This window comes from Maylandia zebra, linkage group LG23 (assembly GCF_041146795.1).
Source record: "Maylandia zebra isolate NMK-2024a linkage group LG23, Mzebra_GT3a, whole genome shotgun sequence".
NCBI lineage: Eukaryota > Metazoa > Chordata > Actinopteri > Cichliformes > Cichlidae > Maylandia > Maylandia zebra.
In genome coordinates, this window is record NC_135188.1 from 49,894,600 (window position 1) to 49,908,729 (window position 14,130).

Below are 14,130 nucleotides of genomic sequence, written 5' to 3' on the forward strand. Positions count from 1 at the left end.
CACTTCTTTTGCTGTTCGTACTCCTGCTGACATTTCTTTGGAAGTGAAGGAACACCAAAGCAATTTCTTCGGTGGCTATAGCTCAGCAGATAGAGCAGGTCACCTACTGATCGGAAGGTTGGAGGTTCGATCCCAGGCTCCCCCAGTCTGCATGTCAAGTATCCTCGGGCAAGATACTAACCCCAAGTTGCTCTCCGATGCATCCATCGGAGTGTGAATGTAGTTAGAAAGCACTCAGTATAGATGAAGTGCTTGTGAGAATGGGTGTGATTGGGTGAATATGGCATGTTGTATAGAGCGCTTTAAGTACTCTGAGAGAGTAGAAAAGCGCTACATAAGAATCAGTCCATTTAAAGGAGCTTCTTCGACATTTTTAAGAGTTCTAAACAAATGTCTGTCCCCCTCCAGAAAATCTTATGTACGCAAACGCGCGTTGCAACTTCTTATCTGGTCTTTTAGTTTGACAGCACATGTGCACCTGTAGGACCACTTATGTGCTCTCCTGCATGTATTTAAGGAAACAACTGTGTTTAATGGAGGCTGTCAGTGACAGTCAATGCCCAAAAGGTTTTTGTTCAAGCAGTCCTGGCAGACGGCCTCGCTCTTACTTTCCTCATGTTCTCATTTTATTTAACTGGAGTTGATAAATGACTTCATCCACCCATCTAATATGTTGAAAACATCAAAGCAAGAAACTTGCTCACCATGTTTTCTTGATACTGCAGTTAATAAATCTTTCGAGCTCAGTAACTTTAACAATTTATTTCATCAGCATTCCAGTACCTGAAAACATTCCAGCATTTATCGTTGATAAATCTTGTATGAGAAGAAAGATTAAAAGTAATTGAGCAATATAGAGTTTAATAAATAATCACATCCGGTGCAGTGCAATAAAGTTTGCTTAAAAGAAACCTCAACATAAACAGACACTTAAACTGTGTACATGCCGGAAGTGATTCACTCATCACACATTGCTTTGAAGCTGGTGGTTGGTCGCTTGCTGACGCCCCAGTTGCCCAGATACCACTACCCTGTGAATCAACAACATTCTTCATTCCCACAGGTAGCACTTCAGGCTTTCACCTGACGCCTGAAAATGAATAAACTTTTATTCTGAATCCCGTCTACTTCACATCACCAGTGGTTATTTTGCCCGCTGTAGTCGTGGAACACCCTTCACTTTCTGGTCAGCGTGTAGCTGTGAATCTCTTCCAGTATGCACACAGCGTCACAGTGGAATCTGAGTTTCAGGATTGCAGCTGTTAACTCAAATTAATGCAAACTTCTTTGTGTTGTGTAAACTCTCAGCACTTTCTTAGTTCTTCCATGTGTAGCTGTAGTTGTTCATGGTGATGTGTGTCAGGGCTGTCTTTCCCAGGGTGGAAGGCTGCTGCAGCTGCTGGATGGAAGCAGGATGGAGACCACAAGAGGACAGTTCTACCGAGGCCTCGCCAACCTGCAAAGTGTTCACAGAATAAATACCCCTACACTAATTCACACTTTCTCTCCAACTCCTATTTTAGAATAAATCTGAGGTTGTTAGCTGGCACTAAGTGCTGTGGACAGCACGTTGACACAGGTTAACAGACAAACAGCAAAACCAGCCATGCAAACTAGCTCGTTCAACATCTGCATTATTTAAATTACCAATGCACGTGCCAGAAACCTGAGCGCCTCAGTGGGTACATTTAGTAAATTATCGTGAATTAAGTGGCTGGCCCGACTGTGTGAAGAAGACAGAGGCTTCACACATGTTACATGCAGATAACCCTGGTTATGGTTTAGGCATCATCTACTTCTTAGCAAGCAACCTGCAAAGTTGACATTAAAGTTGATTTGATCACATTCAGGCTACAGCTCATACATGCATGACATTCATGAATCAAACAAAAAGCAGCTTCATGTTTTCTGTGTGTTACCTGCTGCTTGGTGCCGTGTACGTTCATAACCGCGGTAGGAGTATGTGTGTAAAGCGCAGCTGAGAAGTTTCCTTTCTGCGCAGGCCGAAGTAACGTTAGGATAGCATGGAGAGACGAGGGGAGGACAGGTCCTGCAGTGTGGCAAGTACAAGTATACTGAACACTAACACACACAGTGGGAGCTGAGAACTGATACGAGACAAAAGTCTGCTTGTCCAGCTGCGTACCTGTGATCTCCAGACTGCTGATGTTCTGGTAGGAAGAACCAACTTGACTTCTCACGTTCACACAACGGCTCTATAAAAGCATAAATCACACACAGTGTCAAATTCAACTCAGAAGTATAAATGATACGTGAGATGGTTACAGACAGAGCTTCGTGTGTGTGCTCCAAACACCTTCAGAGTGTGCATTGTAGCTCCTCTAAAAGCACTGGGAGCCAGCAGTGTGGGCGGTAACCCTGCCTGGGAGCCGGATGAAGCAACCACACCCTTCCAATTGATGAAGAAGTTGATGAGAGTGAAAGTGTGAAGTCCTTTCACACATATCACAGACTCAGGCTTATGGTCCACAGACATGACGTGGCCCTCCTTATGACTAGAGAAGAGGTCAAGGAGTTGTCACAGAAAAACACACAGAGTACATGTAAAACAGACTAACGTGACAGTGCTAATGAGGATACAGCTGTAGGGTGTGGAGGTCTGGCTTCTTGATTTTGTCCTGGACTCCCATCTCCTTCAGCCAAGACAAAGTGCTGTCTTCATCTCTGTAGTCTCCATCATGGTCTCCTCCATCAACTGTATCGCTCAGCTTGGAGCACCTATACATTGAGACCACATTTACACACAATGGCACAAAAACACCACAACAAAAGGTTCTTCTTACGTCTGACTGATTACACTTTTAAAATTTCCAGGTTATTAGTGCCTCATTTTTCCTTATGGTATATTTAAAGCATGACGACTGGTTATATCTAGTTCCTTCTACAGGCCTTTATGGCTTAACTTACCATCGTTAAAGTAGACTTTCATATGTGGCGCTCTCTGCTTCTCCTTGCTAACAGTTTTATTTATCATAAAAATAACTAAACTTTTTACTTTTCTTATCTTTTGTAGAGTGCTTGTGTTAAGTCTGTAGGGTGCAGGTTTCTTTTTATTGCCCAAAAAGTTATTCCAGTCATTCCCCGTTTAATTAACATTTAATTTAACCTAATTAACAAGAATAATCCAGGCATCTGAGTCTCTTAAAAAGTATTAGATCAGTTGTATCTGACGCATGAATATCCTAATCTCCACCATGTGTTTGGACTACCGAAGCCTCTGCTGCAATCTAATTAAATCCTTTCTTTATTTCTCTTGATTGGGTTGTGCAAACCATTTACATGAAGGGTAATCATACTACGTACTTGATTTTGCATTTGGTTGTTTTTTGTTCTAACAGTTGAGTTACGTGGTGACCAAACGTGAGCTGTTGCAGAACTATGAAGCACACTGATGGATATTTTCAAACAGAAAGAATGAGAGAGAGAAAACAAAGCTGGAAGAACTTCATTTTAGCGTTAGCTATTTTGGTGTGCGAGGGATAATGTAGCCAACCCAGCAGAGCCCCCTTAATGCAACAGGAAAAAAAACAACTTCTAAAGTGTGTTCTGTGCATTTTGTCCATTTAGATTCGATCTTTCACCAAATGTTTCATTATTCAGTGGATAGTCTGAATTATGCTTATGTTAGGCATAGGGGTACCTGGTCATCATGCACATACAAACAGTCATAACCCACTAAGTCATTGAAAGTTGGGTTCAATGATATAGTAAGGCCAGACACTCCCTGGTGCACTCGCCTTGCTGTCAGTGGTCCAAGCATCCAGTGCAAAGGCCAGGAAACTATGAATGTTAGAAGAAACATCTGTAGTACTGAGTGTTGCTAGTACTTGGCTGCTCCATCCAGTATTTGAATCCATAGTGTGGTACTGCGTTTGTATGGACATTGATCCACAGCCGGGTAAGAACGTCCACACTGACCAGCTTCAGTGAATAATTCTGTGAGAAGGCGACTCCGCTGAGAACCGGAGTTCTGTCCACGCAGGAACCAAGAAAATGTGGTTCCATAAAAGTGAAATGTGAACCACGATCAGTTATTAAACATGCCAGCGATGGCATTACTCCACATACTTGGTGTCGACTTCTCTAACTGCACATTCTCTTACCCAATTTCTTCATTATTGCCATGCAGTTCTTTCAAACTGTTGCCTTCAGTTGCAAAGTTGTAATTTAGCACAGCCATTGGAAGCTTTGCAGGGTTGCTCTGATAGCTCTCATATGTCCTCACTGGAGATGGACCGATCCGATATTACGTATCAGACCTAACTTACTGGATCGGATATCAAAAAGAAATAAAAAATGTAATCCGATCCATTAAATATCAAAAAAGCAGCTCACAGAACTTGCGACAACTCCTAACTCAGCTCATAACCGTAGCACGTGGGAGCAGTATGCATCACGTGATAGAGCGGCTGTGGTGCGCCAGACCTGTCGGCGGTCTGGTTGAACATTTGTAGCCTTGCTACCAAACCGGCATTTCATCTCCGAGAAAGTGATCCCAGAGAGAAGTAAAGCAAGTGTGTAAGTTCATCTCTGAATGTTTGTAAAGCATTCCAGCGTTAGCGACTGCCTCTCTCTCTCTCTCTCTCTCTCTCCTGCTGCTACTTCAATCATGAAACTGATCAATGATCAGCTGATCGGCTTTTCTGTCGCGAGTCCGTCTCTCTTGTTTGTTTATTGCCCACTTTGCACCAGAAAGAGGAAACCAGCGGCTGAACAACAGCAGCTTGATAAGCTTAAACGTGTATTTAATATTACTTTCTACACCAGGATCTTTTTCTACGCAGCTGACGGCTGGTAACTGTGCAGGGGCGGATCTAGCAAACTTTAGCCAGGGGGGCCGATAGGGCATGAACAGGGAAAAGGGAGCACAAAGACATACTTTTCTCTCTTATTCTCATTTAAAATGTCTCGCTTTTAATAAATAATTATCTGAATCTTACACCCAAATTTTAATCTGATGTAAAATGTATAGAAGTCCATTACTGTATATAGTAACTGTTAAGTCTAATATACCCTAGTAAGCTATACTACTTTTTCCATCTGTGCAGTCTGCAGTTCTGTTGAAGAAAGATGATGAATCTATATAATTATTCTTGAAAAATAATTTATTTCTGTGCATTTTTTTCACACTGCATCAAATTAAAGTTGATTACGTCGATTAAGTATCATGAGGTGGAGGGTGGTTCCCTTTTTTTTTTTTTGCTGGAAGTTTGCAGCCCTATTAGTTAGGTTGCTTAATATTTCTGTTAAGTACTCTTTAAAATACCAGAATAGGGAGGATGGAGCAGGTTTAGCTTTATTAGATTGATCAGTGTTGCTGAACTATGAAATATTTTGGGTGCAGTGTATTTTTTGCATACAGGTATAACAGAATAGCTTTAGTGTTTGTTTGTTTTTTAAACTTGAGTATGAACTTATACAAAATGCAGCAATACATTAAAAAAAAAAACGTTTCATTGATTAAAAAATACACTATATTGGATTCATATCGGTATTGGCCAATATCCAAATTTATGATATCGGTATCGGACATAAAAAAGTGGTATCGTGCCATCTCTAGTCCTGACTTGGGCGCTTCTCAGTTTCCACCTCGAGGTGTCCTGTGCAGCAGATCCCCTTGGTCTCCTTAAATCCTCCACTGCCTTGTTTGCCCTGCTGTACACTACCAGCCTGTACACTTGTATTCTGGCAGCAGGGCTGGTGTCTGGGATCAAATGTCTTGCTTCGAGTTTTGCTGCTGTATTCTGAGTTTGACTCCACTCAGGGCTCTTGAGCTGTTTTAATAAAATCATTTATAGAATCAGATGTTGTATCCTTCCAAGGCCTCCACATGTTGGGAGCCTCCAGGTCTGCTCATGAATGCAGATTCGAGTTCCACTCTTCCATATCAGCTCATCTTCCCACCCTGTTGGTCGTCGTCTTCAAATCAGTTATTAGGTCGCCTAGTTTCTGTTAAAGTTCTGCTATCATTTCTCAGTAGAGCTGGGCGATAGAACGATAACAATATGTATTGCGATATAACTTTTTCTCAATAGAAAAATTTAACTATCGCGATAGACCTCGCCGCTCTTGTCCTCTTAAAAAAAAAAAAGAAAGAAAAAAAAGAACAGCCAATCCAAATTACGTAGCGCAGAGCCGAACCAATCACAGCCACAGCGTCACGTCACGTGACTTGTTACGTACAGCACAAGTGCCAAGCCGCACGTGTGTATTTGTTTGGGAAGCAGCCAGCCACTGTACCGCCCGGGTAATGAGTGTGCCGACTAGAAAAATCAACCGAGTGTGACTGAAGGCTACCGAAGAGAAAACAGATGATGGTTCCAACGCCGGAGAGATTGTCGAACGGAAGAACCATAGAAGTTCCGTAGTGTGAAGGTATTTCGGCTATTTCAAGTCTGACAAAAAACAGAGTAGCGTGCACTGTAAATTGTGCCGAAAGCAAGTCTGGAAATACAATAAACTGGTGCATGCGCTACGTCCACACGTACCCGGGTATTTTTGAAAACGCAGATTTTTCTATGCGTTTGCACCTTTCGTCCACACGTAAACGGCGTTTTTGGTCACTGAAAATGAAGATTTTTGAAAACTCAGTTTTTGCATTTACGTGTGGACTAGAAAAATGGAGAAAACGCAGCGTCAAAGGTGTGCGCATTTTTTGACGTCACACTGTGCGCCACGTTATTGTTTCGGTGAAATGAATTTCTACAATACTGTTAATTCTACTCTCTGCAGTGTTTAAATGCTTACATATACACACAGTTACTGTCCCTCCACACATACGACTCTGTTCTGCTTCTATGCCCAGGCTTTGTTTACTTTTTCCCACCGAGGCTTCTAGACTTCTGATTGGCCAACATTTCTGCACGGTTAGGAATCTAGCGCCACCTAGGGCTGGGCCATATTATACCGTTCACGGTAATACCGGTATAATGTTAGGCAACGATAGGAAAATGAAATATCGCGATAGAATGGGAGTAAAACGCGCATGCGCAGTGCCTTTGTTTTCATACGCACATGGCCGATTGTTGAGTGAAACAGATGAACCAGAATTGGTTTGTAAAAATGGTGCAACTTCCGTGATGTGGAACTGGTTTGGTGTTTGTCCGTCAGATACACAACAAAGCACATTTTTTTGCAGAACATGCAAGCGGGCAGTCGTTATTGTCGTATTTGTCGGACTAAGATGCTCTTAAATCTGGGAGTAATCTGGGTCCTAAACTCCGTATACTTCAGGTCAAACAACACTGCAGCATCACTTAGAGTTAAAAACTGTCTAAATTCTTTCATCTTTAATAAAACGATCAGCATTGCTGCTTTACCAGGTGTAACTATAAAGTTTAACTTCCAGGCATCCATGAAAACAAAAGTTATTACATTTAACGGAGTTAGAAGTTAGCAGGAAGCTAGCGGAAGTTAGCTCGCTAGTTTCGCTAGTTACCTAAGCATGATATTGCATGTTCTGACTGAGAGATTTCTGAAAAAAATCAAACGTACAGCTCTGCTATCACTTCCAACATAAATGAAGACAGGAAACTAAACAGCAGTGACGTTTGTAGGGTTACTGAAGTTGGGCTAGCTGGTATATAATGATGTGCTACGTGATCGCTAGCGACACAGCTATGTTAGCATAACATAAACAGTGAAGCTGGAGGACGAACACTAACACTTTTCCACTTATAAAAAGTTAACGTGAAGGTTCTTCATGGTTAGAGACAAATGCAATCGCATGGCAGGATGCTGTAAACGGACCAAACTTCAGTCAGGAGTGGTCTGATTGATGCCACAATGGACCATTGATCAGTCGTCCATTGTGGCATCAATCAGACCACTGGTATAATAAAAGCATAATCACAACTGATAAGTTCGCTGCAATTTCCAGTGTGTGGGGATCATTTGTCACCAACTATGGAATTAACAATTTATCTTATTTCTTAGGTGTTTTCAACCTCTGCTGCCACGCTGACGGCGTATGCGGCCAAACGGAAGAAGACAGTCTATATTCTTAGCAGCATGCACAGCATGGTTCAGACTGATAACACTACCAAAAGGAAGCCAAACACTGTCACCCTTTACAACAAAACAAAGTGTGGCGTGGATGTGATGGATGCCAGGATTGTGAGTGATTGCTGAAAATGTTGAAATGTACTCACTCACTTTTTATTATTATTTGTAAATATGTGTGCAAATGGTTGGTTTTTTGTACTGTTTTCATCAATAAATCTCAGCAACAAAGGACATACACCCATGTGTGTTGATTTCTCCCTAAGATGGCAAACTGAAACACTCCAAGTTGGTGACTTTTGGAGATTTATTTCCCTGGATGATTGAGAATGCATCAAGATGAAACACAAAAGGGAAGTTCACAGCTTTTAGCAGCTCCCCCACCCCCTCATCCACATACCCCCACTCCCCTCCCTCCAGAATTCCCAGGTAACAACCTAATTTACATATGAATGACTAGCCAATTTAGCTTCCACTTCCAGCATTTGACTGCTCTCCGGCTTTTAAAGGTAGAACGGTAGAAGCCTGGGACTCCAGGTGTTTTAAACCCCGAAGAAGAAGAAGCTGTGTCCGGTATTGTAGCTGTGTCCAAATTCAGGGGCCGCATCCTTCGGAGGCCGCATTTGAAGGCCGATTACGTTACAGCAATGCGATGAAGGCTGTCCAACTTCGAAGACTTCGGCAAATACAGTCGACAAATGCGTCCTACTTTTCCCCAGATTTGAAGGACGGGTCGGGCGTATGGCCCAACCTATCCCAGAATTCACAGCCAATTCCAGTTTCCAACAATGGCGGCAGCTAGTTAGTTTTAATATTACTCTTATTATTCTTTCTGGGTCACAAAATACACGTTTAACATATTTTCAGGCCAGAATGTAGCTGTGTAAACTTCAAATATCTGCTCAGTTTATCAAGACACCACATATTTTCAAAAGCGCTCCGACTTTTTCGGAGACGTCTGTTACCCACTAGCTCGATAGCTAGAGCCGTGAGAACAGCGGACTCCCGGCAAATCGTTTTCAAACCCACCACCGTCTTTCGCTACTCAGGTTAAACATGATATATGAGTCACTTAGATAACTTAGAAATGTTGTTGTTTGGCTTTTTTCAGTATTTTATTTGTTCCTGAGTAAATCGGTTTGGCTGAGATTAAAGTTTTTACACAGCTGAATAAACGTCAAGCAGACAGCTGATTATCAGAAGTGTGAGATGCTCGAGGATTTACTCCGGTGTCCTGTTATATTTTAGATAGCAAGGAGTTTATTAAACTTCACCGAAACAATCTGCAGATTTCATTAAAATTTAATAAACTATCATCTTGTCTTTATTTTTAGTTAGCACCTTAAACACTTAAAGCTGTAAGCTAATGATAGTTATATAAGAGCAGATGCTGCTGGTGCAATAAGCTGTACGTTTTATGTTCAATGGATGATGATCTGATTGGTCGACTAATCGGATCATGCATCTGTTGGACGTAAAACATACAGCTTATTGCATCAACATGTGTCTGCTCTCCAAATTCAGGGGTCAAAAGATGTGGCCCCTGAATTTGGACACAGTAAGCGGAGACTGCTGCTTCTTCCGCTTCTTATTCGGGGTTTAACGGCAGCTGGCATCCTTTTACATGCAGTGCTGCCATCTTCTGTTTCAGGCGTTATTACACTCTTAAGTCCTACTACTTATTCCTGCGTTTTTCGGGATCCTACAAAGCTTCACATGACGCATCGACTATTAAATTGGCTCATGGCCGCTCAGACATGGTGTTTGTCTCTTCAATCGTCTTTTTAAAAATCTTTCCCATCTGGCAGCTCCGCCAGATGTGAACTACCCAAAGATTTTTCATTTTAAAAAAGGAAGTATTATTATTTATTATTAGCTGTATGAGAAGTCAGCTATTCTAGAATGATATGAAGCTGTGTGGAAACTGCTGAGTGTTTTTTAGAAACAGTGATCAGAATCAGAACCCTGACAGCTCCCAGCCCTACTGAGCTCAGACAATGAAAGAGCAGCACTTACGTGACCTCTTGTTCCTTCTGCTCCTCCTCTTGGTGAATGGTCTGCTTCTGTGCCTCCCTGCACCTCCTCTGTTCCTCCAGCAGAGGAAGGCTGAACTCTATACCTATATGGGTAAACTGATCAGTGAGGAGCAGCGAATGATGAAGCTGTCATGTCCTCTGTTCAGTCCTAACCTCAGGCTCGAGGTCTGACATTGTTTGACTCCTACAGCTAATTTTTCTTGTACTTTTTTATTTGACAAGTCATGTCTTAAAGAATAAACTACAGGCAAAGCTTTTTCATACAGCGGTCAGGTTTGTGGACTATTTTACTGCCACTACATGTCACATTTCAGACGAGTGGAAAGAAAATGTTGGTTGTCCACGCTGCCTGCCCGGCAGGCTGACGACAATGCCTTATCAGCCTTTTACGGCTGTATCAAATGAAAATTAATTTTGAGACCAAAGCTACAGTTCAGCTCTCACCTTCAGCCTTCATTGCCTCTCTGAGGCCCCTCGTTGTGGGGGAAATGAAAGCAGTGATGCTGCTGGATCCTCCAAGACCTGCTGCCCGGAACAACACTGTGAACTGACAATGAAACAGATGAGCTGAAGGACGGTGTTGCTGAGCACAGTTCAGATTGCATATTAACACCTACCTGATAGGAACAGAGGTAGAAGTACGGACACAGTCTGGCCTTTAACAGACTGTAGAGAGATGACAGACTGACGGACCTGAGCAACAAACATGGACAAAGGAAGGAGTGTGGGAATAATGCCACTGAATACATGTACAGTACACAGAACACAGCAGCCAGTGTTCAGCAGTTTCACAGTACACACAGCATTCATTTGGACTCTGGCTGCATCGAGTATTTTGAATTACAAAAAAGAAACCTCAACAAGGCAGCGCCTGTTCCTGGAAGCTCCACTAAAACCTTTACTGGATACAGGCTGGCGTTAAAACACCTGTTTCACTTTATAACTACACCTGACCTGTTTGTCACAGCTACAGTAAAGTTACATTCAAACTCACAGCTGAACACACGCACACGTCACCTGGTCCAGGAGATACAACAATGTCAGAAGTCTTTTTGCAGAGCATCACCATGGAGCTCCACCTAAAAATGCTATTTCATTGTGTGGCTGCTCTTACTTGGCCATGAAACACTTCACTGTACAAAGGTTCATTTAATGTGCAACCCTGCTGTGTGAGATTTAACCCCACCTGTGAAGCTGGATTCAGGAAAGAAGTGTTTAAACATGTTTAGCGCTAGTACAGAGCGTGATGTCACTGGGTCCGATGGTTAGCTGGTTGCTGCTAACAGACTGGGTTTGTGTTAGCTAACTGTGACAGAGCTGATAACTCGGCGGAAAAAAAGGTCCCTGATACTAAAACACAGTCTAAGGAGGTCATAACTTCCTTCTCTCTCTGACAGATTTATTGGGGCTACTCAGCCTAACAATGACCTCTTTCATCTACATCTCTTCGGACCTCCAGTGTAAAGATCTCAAATCTTAGAATCCAGTTGAGTTTTTTTTAATGATTCATTTATCAATAGGACATATCAGTGAAACCACCTGTCAGCCAGTTATACATAAAAATGGCTGTAATTCCTAAACAAACAATATTTTTATTAAAATCCGTCGAGTTAAAGCTGAAAGTCTGTGATTCAATCGCATCTTGATTCATTTAAAATCAGGACAGAGAGAAAAATGAAATCATTGCAGTAAAACCTTGTCACCCTGTCAGCCTCACCATTCTGTCATGAGACTCTGCTGTATCGTTGCATCATGAGCCCAGGGGGCGCTCTTGCCAAAGAAGCTCCTTTCAGCGTTGATCCTAGGGAACAGAGACAGCCAGGGTATGGAGGGATGCTGCCAGTAGACCAGGCTTTGCTGGAAGGCACAACGTAGCTCTGAGCAGGACCTGGGATCCTATAGCAGGCACAGAGACAGGTCGGGCTGAGGAACAAGCTACTGAAGAACCCAAGACAAACTAAGAGCTGTCGGGTGTCCATATCAGCATACTTTATTAATACCTAAGGAAATTATGTGGGTTACAGTTGCTCCAGTAAAGTAACAGTATCAGACGAGTAGGGCTGCCACGATTAGTCACTAGTCACGACTATTAAAATTGTCGACGACAAATTTAATAGTCGACACGTCGTTTGAAGCTTTGTAAGATCCCAAAAGACGCAGGAATAAGTAGCAGGATTTAAGAGTGTAATAACGGACTAAAACAGAAGATGGCAGCACTGCATGTACAAGGATGCCAGCTGCCGTTAAACCCTGAAGAAGAAGAAGCTGTGTCCCTGTCACTACCCGATCCGTACCGGAAACCCGATCGGTACCCCGCATGCGCGAAAGGTTTCTACTTCCGGTGGTAGCGTTTTACGATAGTTATGGGTCAGAGTATCTGTTAAGATGTTAAGAATTGCACATTTATTTTGGCATTGCCCGGTTTTGAATGCTTTTTGGAGCCGGATTTTTATGTGGTTTTCAAACCAATTTAGGAAAAAAGTACCACGTGATGGTACATTGGCTATACTTGGATCATTTGCATCAGTCGAATCTTTTTCCTTTTCACAAAAACAGATAATTACAATGGGTATGCTGGCTGCAAAGAAACTTATTCTTTTACAGTGGCGGTCTTCTTCGGCCCCGTGTTTTAACAGGTGGCTTAATGAGATGGTGTCTGTGGCCAGGGTGGAGCAGATAAGATTTGATAGAGAGGGGAAACTGGCGAGTTTTTGTATGATTTGGCAACCATTTCTAGAATTCTTAAAAAAAAAAAAAACTGATCATAATTCATGCCTCACTCTCCGCGTGAATTATTTTATTTGTTTTTTGTTTTTTCTTCCTCTTCTTTTTCTTCTTTTTTCCTTTCTTTTTTTTTTTCCTTTCATGCTTATAAGTTCACAAATGTTAAAAACAGTAATTGTTCTTGGTTGATTTTGTATAAGCATGTTATGTTTAATTTAAATGCAAAAATAAAATTTAAGAAAAAAAAAAAAAAAAAAGATGTTAAGAATAACAAGTATATCTTAAAATGTTTGCAATAATGAAGCATTTCAGTACAATGTAGACAAAAACGAAAAATAAAAAGAAAGTTACGGATCAGGACTCTCCGATCCTTACTGCGCATGTGTAAAGTCTGACCGTACAAATCGGGTCTACCCGATCCGTACCGCGCATGTGCAGATGTTTTCTTCTTCTTCTGTTCGTTTAATGGCAGTTTACTCCCCAGTGTACGAGGATACCGCCACCTGCTGACCGAGCGAATAAACCCTATTATAAACTGAATTATCGTCATTACAAACGTGTGTTAAATCTGATTTAGCGATAGTCGAGTGTGTTTATGCTTGTCTGTGAGGAGAGGATTGTTGGAATAGTGATGATGATGTGCGCTATCACTGTCAATTGTCAGTAAACACTTAATCTGGCTGATGAATCTACACGTGAGATATTACAAAGTCTGCATTATTAACTCTGTAATTAGGCGCCATTCTTCTTATTTTACGGCGCTGTTGCTCAATCGGGGGACGCTCTCTGTTGAGGAGAAAAGCATGAATTTCTTTGTATACGGATTATCCATTGTTCAAATGTCCCGGGCAGTCGAAAAGGAGGCAGAGCTGTTGAGAAATGCTAGGAGCTAACTGGGCGCGTATCATTCAAATATATTGAATGTCGCAATGTTGGCAAAGAGAGGAAGTGACGTAAGATTTGCACATGCGGGGTACCGATCGGGTTTCCGGTACGGATCGGGTAGTGACAGTCCCAGAATTCATAGCGCGGCCCTGTTCAGTTTCCAACAATGGCGGCAGCTAGTTAGTTTTAATGTTACTCTTATATTCTTTCTGGGTCACAAAATAAACGTTTAACATATTTTCAGGCGAGAATGTAGCTGTGTAAACCTCAAATATCTGCTCAGTTTATCAAGACACCACATATTTTCAAAAGCGCTCCGACGTTTTCGGAGACGTCTGTTACCCATTAGCTCGATAGCGAGCCGGGGGCAAGGTCACTAGAGCCGTGAGAACACCGGACTCCCGGCAAATCGTTTTCAAACCCACCACCGTCTTTCACTACTCAGGTTAAACATAATATAAGT

The 14,130-nt window shown here is 42.1% G+C and overlaps 1 protein-coding gene across 1 annotated transcript in view; it reads right to left on the bottom strand.

The window, feature by feature from the left end:
• Nucleotides 1-747: 747 nt before the first annotated feature.
• The window catches only part of donson (DNA replication fork stabilization factor DONSON), a 29,445-nt gene continuing 16,062 nt past the window's right edge, over nt 748-14,130 (bottom strand). The window contains exons 4-12 of the mRNA XM_024798734.2: nt 11,776-11,954; nt 10,676-10,751; nt 10,503-10,605; nt 10,039-10,141; nt 2,602-2,739; nt 2,318-2,516; nt 2,147-2,216; nt 1,920-2,050; nt 748-1,456 (exon numbers count right to left, since the gene is read on the bottom strand). Coding sequence (XP_024654502.2) covers nt 1,316-1,456; nt 1,920-2,050; nt 2,147-2,216; nt 2,318-2,516; nt 2,602-2,739; nt 10,039-10,141; nt 10,503-10,605; nt 10,676-10,751; nt 11,776-11,954 — 1,140 coding nt within the window. The 3' untranslated portion in view covers nt 748-1,315. The remainder of the gene's footprint in view (nt 1,457-1,919; nt 2,051-2,146; nt 2,217-2,317; nt 2,517-2,601; nt 2,740-10,038; nt 10,142-10,502; nt 10,606-10,675; nt 10,752-11,775; nt 11,955-14,130) is intronic.